Raw genomic sequence first — 11904 nt, forward strand, 5'->3', positions numbered from 1 at the left:
GCCTGTTTAATAGATCTCTAGCTTTAGAGTCTGTAGGAGTGTTTGTTGATCTTATTTGTAAGTACATGGTGTGGAATGCACTGTCTTGGATGTGACTGACATAATGTTCCCTCCTTCAGGTGGTACTTTGCAGCGATTTCCATGTCAGGGGCTTTCTCTGTCACCTTCTCCGTCATCTTCGCTTACGTCTCTGATGTCACAGAGGAGCATGAAAGAAGCACAGCGTACGGACTGGTAAAGAGCTAGTTTTAGTTTTATAATGACGTACAGCAGGGATGGGCAACTTTGATGGGGGTGGGGGCCACAAAACATCTGAACTCATCATGAGGGGCAGTAGTGCCTCGCTGGTCTGCGTACCCATATCCATACCTACACATGCAGGGCCATTAGCAAAGTTTTATTGTGGGCCCCCACCTTGCGAGTGTGACGAGTACTGAGTATACGAAGAGGCAGGACGCAGACGCAGGAATTAACAAGGTCAAGGTTTACTAAACAATGAGCAAGAGAAATAACAAAGATAGAGTAAACGACACGAAGCTAAACAATCACACACAACATCATCCAGAACAGTCCAGGGCTAAATAGGGGTGGTGATGAGATGATGAGGTGCAGGTAAGCTGGAGGTGATTACGGTGCGTTGGGTTTCCATTCCGGTGTTGCCGAGGTGGTGCGCTCAGACTGGTGGCTCAGTAGACCGGTGAATCAGAGCGCCAGAGGGGAGCAACGGGAGGAAACGTGACAGTGAGCAAAATATTTTAGCAGCCCCCCTCCTCTTGACAGCAGGGCGTAGAGAAAATGTTGCAGTTTTAAAGCAAGTTTGCTGCAATTCTACAGATTTTGCCATGGGGCGGAGAGAGAATTTAGCAATTTTATAACTAATTTAATGCAATTCTACTCTTTTGCCATGGGGCGGAGAGAAAAATGTGCAGTTTTACAGCGGATTATTTGCAATTCTACACATTTTGGCATAGGTTGGAGAGAAATGTTTGCTGTTTGAAAATGATATCTGAGTGAGCGTGACTAACAAAATCAATGGGGCCCCCGGTCAGTAATTCTTAATAACTTAACAATCTAAAGAAAATGTAGCTGACATGGGCTAATTGAGTGACTGTCAGTGACTGACATAACAAGAGGAAAAACTGCTGATGCACAACCACATTTGGAAATTGCACCTTGTGTATTCTACTATTCTAACTCAACAGTAAGTTTGCCGCCAGTTGCCCATCCTTGACGTACAGTGTTTTTCTCAGTTGATTCCCATGTTGATTGGGGTAGAGGGTAGTGGATAATTCTATCTTTCCATCTTTCCAATTCTATTTGACAGTTATGCGGGTGAATATCAAGTTCTGTGCTTCTATATGGGTTATGCAATGTGTTCTGTTGTGTTGAGAATAGATTTAGGTTGTGTCAGGTTTCTATAAGCCTATCCTTCACACGGTGGATTCAGATCTCATGCAGTTGTGTCAGGATGGGTCCCTTGAGGTCACAGCAGGGTATCATATCCTTTTCTCTCTGTATTTTGAGCCCTGGCATTGAATGAAGAATAACATTCATTAACATGAATTACGTTTCCTTTGTATAGCTTAACCACTTGTGAAATGCGAAAAATAGCTGCATACATTTGGTGATTGACAGCTATTGACTCCAATACCAAAAAATAAAAATAAAAAACACAACCCAAAATACACTACAGGACTTCATGGAAAACTGTGACAATTGTCGCTGAGTGGACTATCGTGATTAAATATAAATGGACCTAAAAATAAACTATTTTTTCATTTCAAACACACCTTGTCCTCTGTGTGTTTCCCTCTAGGTGTCGGCTACATTTGCAGCCAGCCTGGTGACGAGTCCGGCAATCGGGGCGTACCTGTCCGCGTGTTACGGTGACAACCTGGTGGTGTTGGTGGCTACGCTGGTGGCTCTGGCAGACATCTGCTTCATCCTGCTGGCCGTGCCAGAGTCCCTACCGGAGAAGATGAGACTCAACACCTGGGGAGCACCTATCACCTGGGAGCAGGCAGACCCCTTCCAGGTGAGTGCTAGAGTATGCCATGCTATACTATTCCATGCAATGTGTCAATGAGATCTGGCTGGGATATACTGTACAGACAGACGTGTTAGTAGGCTACATAGCTTCATCAGTGTATGTGGCCATTTTTAAAAGTCTTTGGTGTCTCTGTTGTTTAAAAGCCTTTGGTTTCTCTGTTGTTTAAAAGTCTTTGGTGTCACTGTTGTTTAAAAGCCTTTGGTGTCACTGTTGTTTAAAAGCCTTTGGGGTCTGTTGTTTAAAGTCTTTGGGGTCTCTCTGTTGTTTAAAAGTATTTGTATCTCTTGTTTAACGTGTTTAATGTATATCTGTTGTTTAAAAGTCTTTGGTGTCTCTCTTGTTTGCAGTCGATGAGGAAAGTAGGGAAGGATCCCACGGTTCTTCTTATCTGTATAACGGTGTTCCTGTCCTACCTACCTGAGGCTGGCCAATACTCCAGCTTCTTCCTATATCTTAGACAGGTAAATATCCAACTTGATTCTAGGGTTGGGCAGTATCCAGATTTTCAGATCCTCATACCGTCCTTTCTCACACCGGGATTTACGGTATTACTGGCTTAGTATACAAGGGGTCTCCAAAAAAACTCTAAAAAGCCCATTGGTCGTCTATTACCAGAATGCTAACAAAATTAGCACAAGTAATAGATCATTTCCATGGAGGCTGCTAGCTAAATATGCTAACGAGCACAAAGAAAATAAACGAATTGCAAAGACAGGCAATCCAGCTCAGAAAGTTATACATACAGTATATAGGTAGGAGCTACCGAATGTAATTTTTGGTGAGTTTGGACATTTACAAGCGAATCTGAACAAGAGACATTGTGCAAATGAACAAAGTTTTGATGCATGCTTGTCTGAAGGAAGAACAGTACTGTGTACATACTGTCTGTGTGGAGTCTGGGAGGCGCTAGGGCAATGGGCCTGCCTGCTCTGCTCGGAGAAGATGGGGGAGGAGCAGACGGGCCCAGAACAGAGAGGAGAGAAAACACAAGGGAATCAAGCTGCAGTGGCATCTGGACAGAACTCATCCACAGGGCTTTGACTTCTCAAACACGGCAGAAAGCTTACACAATATGATGCCCCGTCACCTTATTAATTCAGCCACTTACTCAGATAACTAGCAAGTTAAACTTAGGGGTCATCCTAACGCAGAATTCTTTGTTTTTCACGCAGAAAGAAAATATAAAACGCATAAGAAATATTTAGCTGTGTTTTGTAAACACAGATCTAAAAAGCTTCTTATTGTAATTTCTGCTCAGCATCAAACTAATGTTGTGCTTCAGTTGCACTTCTCCGCTGGGATGAGAATTCACCAACAGGCATTCTATCAGCAGACGGTCCTCTGACTGATGTGGAGCTACTTTTCTCCGGTACTTTTCTCGGTGTAGCCAGCCTACTTTTCTCCAGTTAAATGCTAAATTAACTTTAGGTTAAAAAATTAGGAAATGTAACTGGTTACGTTCTTTCTATGATTAACATTAGAAATATGATGGCCGTGCATTGTTTTTTTGTCCCCCAAAAACGTGGTTTTTCATTGTAAGCTCATTTACTTGTGAGGCTGCCAGCCAAATAGCGTTACACTTTTGTTGTCATCTGATGACAATGAAGCTATTTTCTGTCGAATATGTTGCACTAATGTATTTTCTGTGAAGAAAAACTAAAGTTGCACGTTCCTGATCACTCTATTGAAGCAAAAAAACACTGTTGACTTTCAATATAAAACGTGATCCCTGTCAATACACAGCTGGACTCACCTGCTTCCGATTTCTCCTGTTGTGCTATTTACAAACAAACACATGACTGGCTCAACTGTGCTGAGGAACTACGGTAAACTTCATAATGTGACAGGTGAAATGAAGAGCACAATCTGCTTTATCTCCTAACAAATTGCACAAGTTGACTGCAGGTATTTACTTAAAAAGTAGCTACAAACAAAATGTTTTTATTGAAAGACTTCAAAGAGATAGTTTCAACAGTGTTGACGGTATTGAAAAACCATCCTGTGGCTATTTCCAAATACCCCGGTATACGGTATATACGGTATACTGCCCAAGCCTAGTTGTTCCTCTACCTTAGACAACTAAACACCTGCTCTGGTAAAAACTTCCCCTTCATTTACCTGAGACTGGTAAAAACTTCCCCTTCACTTACCTGAGACTGGTAAAAGCTTCCCCTTCACTTACCTGAGACTGGTAAAAACGTCCCCTTCATTTACCTGAGACTGGTAAAAACTTCCCCTTCACTTACCTGAGACTGGTAAAAACCTCCCCTTCACTTACCTGAGACTGGTAAAAACTTCCCCTTCACTTACCTGAGACTGGTAAAAATGTTCCCTTCATTTACCTGCACCATCTGGCAGTAAACATGAGATTCAGTTCAATTCAATACAACTTTATTTATCCCCTTAGGGGCAATTAAGAAAAACATGCCAGAATGCCAGATTGCTAATGGAAACATCATCCACATAAAATACAAGTACAAGAAATCTAATCAAATAATATCAATAAGAGATGAAGAACAGCTGAGTTATTTCTGCACAAAGTGTTGTTTACCACGGGTTCAGTTCGTAATAGCTGGGTGCCTATAATTATAAAGATGGCGTTCTTTCATCGTTCCTTTCTCTTCTACTTGAACAGCTCACTCTCCATTGAGCACAGTCAAGTGCTAGTCATTTAGCATAGTGGCGTTAATTTGCTTTGGACCCTTGGAGCAAAGAGAGAAAGAGGGAGACTAATGCTGTTTTATGGCTTTCTCCCTCCGTCTATGGCTCTGTCTATCTCTTTCTTTCTTTCTCTTTCTCTCCCTCTCTCTCTCTCTCTCCATTTATTTCTCTCTATCTCAGGTCATTAACTTTTCATCGGCAACGATCGCAGTGTTCATCGGGGTGGTTGGGATCCTCTCCATCATAGCCCAGGTACATATCTGGTGCAATGCTACTCCATATAACTTAGTTTCTGGGAGACTGCAATGTGTTACTGAACAATCACATCTAATCAAGTCTTAGGTTAACAACATGTGTCAGTTCAAATTAGTTATTGTCCTTTGGAATGTAATCTAGTTCCACGTTTAGATGTAAAGAATGCTGACATGGCCTTACCCTGCCAGCTCTATACTACTTAAAAGAAAGGCATTCTAATGTAATGTAGCAAATTGTGTAATTCCTATGCATACAATATTTATGAAGAGTGGGCCTACAATACATATTAAATGAATTAGCACTTTGTGACAACTTCGGATGTAAAATTAGCTTCATAAATACATTTGATCATTTGTTTGATTGATTCATGTATTAATTGTTTCCCTCTTGTTGCAGACACTTATTCTGACAGTCTTGATGAGAACTATTGGAAACAAGAACACGGTCCTACTGGGCCTGGGCTTCCAGATTCTACAGCTGGCTTGGTATGGCTTCGGGTCAGAACCATGGTGGGTCAACTGAGTAACATCAACAGGGCTGGCTGTACTGTGGTTAACTGAGTAACATCAACAGGGCTGGCTGTACTGTGGTTAACTGAGTAACATCAACAGGGCTGGCTGTACTGTGGTTAACTGAGTAACATCAACAGGGCTGGCTGTACTGTGGTTAACTGATAACATCAACAGGGCTGGCTGTACTGTGGTTAACTGAGTAACATCAACAGGGCTGGCTGTACTGTGGTTAACTGAGAAACATCAACAGGGCTGGCTGTACTGTGGTTAACTGAGAAACATCAACAGGGCTGGCTGTACTGTGGTTAACTGAGTAACATCAACAGGGCTGGCTGTACTGTGGTTAACTGAGTAACATCAACAGGGCTGGCTGTACTGTGGTTAACTGAGAAACATCAACAGGGCTGGCCTGTGTTGACAGTTATTACAAGTCCTTGATTGCGCACTTTATTGTAAAAAAACGTTAATGCAGTTATCTCTCTCTTGCTCAAATGAAAAACAATCCAAAAAAAGGGAGTAAAAGGGAAGAGAAGGTGAATCGTGATCAATCTTGTCAGAGGTCATGGAGCGTGCTCAGAAGGGCTGGTCCTGAGGGTGTGGTCACTAGTTGCTATAGCTAAGTGATGTCTCATACTGTATGTGTCTGTAGCTAACCATTGTCTCCCCTCTGTCTCCCCTCTGTCTCCCCTCTGTCTCCCCTCTGCCTCCCCTCTGCCTCCCCTCTGTCTCCCCTCTGTCTCCCCTCTGTCTCCCCTCTGTCTCCCCTCTGCCTCCCCTCTGCCTCCCCTCTGCCTCCCCTCTGCCTCCCCTCTGTCTCCCCTCTGCCTCCCCTCTGTCTCCCCTCTGTCTCCCCTCTGCCTCCCCTCTGTCTCCCCTCTGTCTCCCCTCTGTCTCCCCTCTGTCTCCCCTCTGCCTCCCCTCTGTCTCCCCTCTGTCTCCCCTCTGTCTCCCCTCTGTCTCCCCTCTGTCTCCCCTCTGCCTCCCCTCTGCCTCCCCTCTGTGTTTAGGATGATGTGGGCTGCAGGTGCAGTAGCAGCCATGTCTAGTATCACCTTTCCTGCAGTGAGCGCCCTGGTGTCTCGCAGCGCAGACCCAGATAAGCAGGGTAATTCCCTTTATTCCTCTTTTCTGTATGTACTTCATCCATTTGTCCTGCTCTAAGATATTCCCCTTTTCCCTTGATGTAATCTCTCCGTTCGTCCTGTTCTCTTCGGTACCACCTTTCTTCCTTTGCGCCTCCGTAGTCATTTTGAAAGTGAATGAATATGAAATTGTCGTTTTTTTTTTACTGAAATTTTGGCCTGACATTTTCCTTGAAGTCACACCACAGCATATACAGGCATGGATGTTTTTAACTTTGACTATTTGTTTCATAGCAGACATCCTATAGTTATCATCCTTATAATAGGCCTCATTCAGAAATGAAGTCTCATGGATGTTAATGTATCTGTATGCTGTGTTCTCTGTGATGTCATACTGTTCTGCCCAGCGACCACAGATGTTCTATGTAGCTAAATGTGGTGCTCATGGTCCCTGACAAATAAACGTATAACCTGTCTCTCCTCAGGTCTGGTTCAGGGGATGATCACTGGTATCCGAGGCCTGTGTAACGGTCTGGGCCCGGCGCTGTATGGACTTATCTTCTTCATGTTTAACGTAGAGCTGAACACAATCGACCCCATCCAGGGAGAGTACCCCATCGACCCTATATCTATTAACCCCCCGACTGAGGTAAATGAATCACTATCACCAGTAACAGTTCATTGTGGCTGTAGTCTAGGCAGACTTTATACAGCTGTATACATTTCTCTGTCTCATTTAGCTTTAAAACATGTTTCTTCCAAAGTAGGCACTTGCAATCTTCCTGTTGCCATATTCCTTTATAGTTATGTTTCTTTATTCGGAGATGGGTTATATTCTTTGTGTAATATGAATGTCAAATAAAGTTCCTACAGAAAAGTAAAGTTCTATGCTCTTTATCTATAATACCCTGTCTCTCTCCATACAGAAATCCTTGATCCCCGGCCCTCCCTTCCTGCTGGGCTCATGCACGGTGGTGGTGGCATTCCTGGTAGCCTTGTTTATCCCCGAGAACACCGAACCTCCAGTAGTGACCTGTGCTGACGCCAAGGATACCTCCATGCTAGCCGGTGTCCACATCAACACCCCGTTACCAGGCAGCGACGAGGACACACCAGCGCCAACCAGCGACGAGGACTTTGAGCCCCTCCTGCAGGACAGCGTTGTGTGACTGAGGGAGGATGGAGGGCAGCAGGCAGCTCCTGCAGGACAGCGTTGTGTGACTGAGGGAGGATGGAGGGCAGCAGGCGGCTCCTGCAGGACAGCATCGTGTGACTGAGGGAGGATGGAGGGCAGCAGGCGGCTCCTGCAGGACAGCATCGTGTGACTGAGGGAGGATGGAGGGCAGCAGGCGGCTTTGGTATTATTACACCCATCTACGGGTACCACGCCCCCATGTAGCCTAGCTATCCCCAACGGAGGAGGAGAGGGAGAAAGGGGGATGGGAGATGGGACAGGGGCCTAGCTAAGTAACCTCAATATTGTGTGTAACTCCTTTGCACTGCACAACCAACCATTCCCCGGTCCACACCCCTGTCCCCGCCCCTGTCCCCATAGGAACTAGTATTTATTTATTTAGGATGATTGGATATGCTGTTTATGATGTTGTGATCTTACAGGGGATGGTTACCCCAGTGTTGTTGGGTTTTTCACCTCTAGGAATCTGAGTTTTGCTATAAGAGTCTGAAGGGAGAAATAGCGAAAATAGCAGACCCAGCAGGCAAAACTGGTTACTGGGTGTAATCTGGTTGTAATGATGCCATTTCAACCTGTTTTGCCCGCTGGGGAGATTGAGTGAGTTGTTATTTTTTTTAACAAGATGTTCAGTAGAGTTAGAAGGGAAAGAGCTTGCTGTGCCCTGCATTTTATTGCTTCAACGCATCTTCAAACTCAGCTGCTCAGCATTTACTGTAGTCAACACCTAATGGTACTTCAATACAAGGAGGCTTGAACCGAATCCGTGAAATGCAAGGAGATCTGTGCCAGTAGTCAGTCAACAACACTTAAAATATTTATTTAGAAGACTTGTTCACTATGAGCAGCCATAAGATTACGACATTATAAAAGGGATGAGATATACTGTAAGTCCGATATTTCGTAGGAGCTTCTGTTCACAAGCCTTACAACAACTCATATTATTCAGAGAGCAGTTATCATATCATTGTCTTATAACAGGTGGGGAAACATGGGAGATTAGGATGATAGGATATTTGACATAAGAAGATTAGATCTTGGTGTAATTTTTACGACCAAGATCTCAAAACGTCTCACACTTTATTGTGCAGAGTTTTGGTACTTGAACCACTGGTCCTTGAGTAACTGCTGAAAGTGTTATTGTATAGTGAGAACATGGAACAATTTAAGATATTCACTGGATGTGGCCTCCTGTCATTAGGAGGCAGTGCTGAGGTGTGGATGATGCCATTGGGTTATGGTTGTCATGGTTTCATGCTGTGCTCTGCAGTTTCTGTTCAGTCTGCGAAATTTTTATTGGTACTGTACTAAAAAGGGTTTTCATCTTGAAGTATATAATTTATAAGATGTATTTATGATGTATTTTATTTATATTATCCATACTGTAAAAATGATATTGCTAACAGTCTGCAACATATTGACAAATGTGTAGGCTACTCTGGTAGTAATAATAATGTATTTGACTTGGAGGAACACGTTTTTACAGGTTTTCTTTTTGTAATTTTTGGGATAATTTTTTTATTCTTTTTTAAGTATAACCTTACCCTGAAGTATATGATAGGGGTGGATTTTCAAGGTGAGGTTTCCTTTTTTTAATTTGGGTGACAAAATCATGACTTTCAATCATAGTTTTTTTCCTTCACTAAATATGTCCCAGTGTTGCTAGCTACCTCAGCTTTAAAATGACTTATTTTGAAGTCTGATTTTAACGTGGTTTAACCATAATTCCCAAAACCATCGTTAGCTCATAGTTTTCACCCCCCAAGAGTCAAACTTAACAAACCAGGGTTTATAAAATATAAATTAAGAGAAAGCAATTTCACCTGATCAAATCCATTAGAGGCACAGTATTATCCTCTTTTCTGTGAGGTTGTCACAATGTGTAAATGTTCATATTTTATATGTACATACTGTATTGAATTAAGGGTATTAGCCTGTATCCCTACAGGTTTTTTAACCAATATTTACCCCCCATGAACAACAACGCCAAGTTGTTTTCCCTAATCTGAATGAGGAAGTAGTTTGTCTAGACCTACCTACAGCTTTATGTAAAGGTACTCAATACCTGTGTCAAGTTGAGTATGTACTGAAGGAGATTCCTGTTTGGATGCATAATGCATGAATAGTGACTAGCTGTCCATGGATCTTTTTAAAAGAGTATAGTATTAGAAAGCTCACAAAATGTGTCGTACTTGAATGTGAACTTTTTAAAGTATTTATATTCCCCAAAAGGTGGCCATGAGGACAGAAAGACACAGCTACACGTCTTCTTGTCTGTCCCTGAAATGATACGATAAACAACATATTAGGTATACCGCTTCTAGACCGTTGATTAGTTATTGGTTGTGCTCAGACGGAGATTGTGTGAGTGCTTCTGCTTTCCCCTGACGGTTTGCCAGTCATGTCCTTGTTCTCTAAGGTACCTGTACGCAGGTTCCTATCAGCGAGGGACATGATTGAAGTGAGCAGGAGAAGGTAAAGCTTCCTATCTGTCACCTCCAACCCCAATCCTATTGTGAAGTATTTTGACCAAGAATCCATAAATTGATGTCAGAAGGTCAACAGCTACTTTCAGTCAGAGTGACTGTTGTTGAATTTCCTACAGTGTTATATTGTACCTTGCCTGTAAGAGTAAAAATGATTATTAGTATTATGAATTATATGATGAAGACTATTGCATTGTAATGTATTGTATATGTTATGGAAAAGTATATCGGAATGGTTACAATACATATCTCTAGGACTGCTATATTTTTGGAACCGTTTTAGAACTTCATTGCCCACAAATCTGAAATGCCCCCCCATGAAGTATTTTTCTTATTTTGTGTAACATGATTCATAGTTGTGTTTGTAGGATGATGATTTCTAACCATGAGACAACACATTCCACCATGTGCTCTTTCTGTTTATCTACACCCAGCATCTTCATGAGAGGATTATTATACAAACGTGCCTAACAAGTGAACATGTTCATTTCTGAAGATAAGAAAAATGACTATAGCTTTGTCTCAAATGGCACCCTATTTCCTTATTAGTGCACTACTTTTGACCAGGGTCTATTGACCAGGGCCCATCGGGCTCTGGTCAAAAGTATTGAACTATATAGGGAATAGGGTGCCATTTGGGACGCAGCCTATGTAAATACTAACGGTGTACATGAAGTGGATGTTATTGCTCATGATAACTCAAACAAATGAGATATACATGGGCTATGTATATATATACCTCTTATGTCTTGTCTTGGAAAAAAAAAAAAAAAATGTTGAACTGTTAATAAATAAATAAAAACATGACCGAAGTCAAGTACTGTAACCTGTTTGGTAAAATTATTTTAGAGGTGTGTGTTCATATTTTGATCACTTGGTGGCAGTGTTGTGCCGTGTAGTTTCCCAATAGACATGATGGAAAATTTTAGCTGCGAGTGTGAAATGGGCAGGCTGACGTTTATTGGGATGAGTCTTGTTCTAGAGGCAGCACTGAGCCATTTCCGCTAGATGTACCAGCTGCAAAGTCAGAAATGTCTATATTGTGAAAATGTATGAAAACAAAAATGACCTTTTTTAAAAATTATTTTAAGCTTTTTGGTCTTAATTTAAGGTTAGGGTTAGCATTGTGATTAAGGGTTAAGGTTAGGGTTAGGTTTAAAATCAGATTTTATGACTTTGTGGCTGTGCCAGCTAGTGACCACTCGTTAGAGTTGCCTCCAGTACATGAGTCATCCCAATAAATGCTAACCTGTGTGAAACGTCTGTGAGGAAATCTAATCTAATTGTATTTGTCACATGCTTCGTTAACAACAGGTGTGGACTAACAGTGAAATGCTTACTTACAGGCCCTTCCCAACAATACAGAGAGAAAGACAATAGAGAAATAATAGAAAAGTAAAACGCGTAATAATAGATACACAATGAGTAACGATAACGTGGCTATATACACTGGGTACCAGTACCGAGGCGATGTGGTAATTGACGTAGATATGTACATATAACTAGGAATAAAGTAACAGCTAGCAAACCGTAGCAGCGGCGGATGTGATGAGTGCAAAAAGATCACTGCAGATAGTCAGGGTAGCAGTGGAGGCTGCTGAGGGGAGGACTTGGGAGGCTGGAGTCTGACAATTTTTAGGGCCTTCCTCCGCATGGATCTGAGTGC

At 42.3% G+C, this 11904-nt stretch overlaps 1 protein-coding gene across 1 annotated transcript in view; it reads left to right on the forward strand.

The window, feature by feature from the left end:
• The window catches only part of mfsd14ba (major facilitator superfamily domain containing 14Ba), a 20011-nt gene extending 8946 nt beyond the window's left edge, over positions 1–11065 (forward strand). Inside the window, exons 5-12 of the mRNA XM_041885543.2 lie at positions 120–234; positions 1817–2035; positions 2398–2511; positions 4892–4963; positions 5363–5475; positions 6486–6583; positions 7046–7209; positions 7487–11065. Of these exons, the coding sequence (XP_041741477.1) occupies positions 120–234; positions 1817–2035; positions 2398–2511; positions 4892–4963; positions 5363–5475; positions 6486–6583; positions 7046–7209; positions 7487–7729 (1138 nt within the window). The 3' untranslated portion in view covers positions 7730–11065. The remainder of the gene's footprint in view (positions 1–119; positions 235–1816; positions 2036–2397; positions 2512–4891; positions 4964–5362; positions 5476–6485; positions 6584–7045; positions 7210–7486) is intronic.
• The last annotated feature ends 839 nt before the right edge of the window (positions 11066–11904 follow it).

Source organism: Coregonus clupeaformis, chromosome 9 (genome assembly GCF_020615455.1).
Source record: "Coregonus clupeaformis isolate EN_2021a chromosome 9, ASM2061545v1, whole genome shotgun sequence".
Classification (NCBI taxonomy): Eukaryota; Metazoa; Chordata; class Actinopteri; order Salmoniformes; family Salmonidae; genus Coregonus; species Coregonus clupeaformis.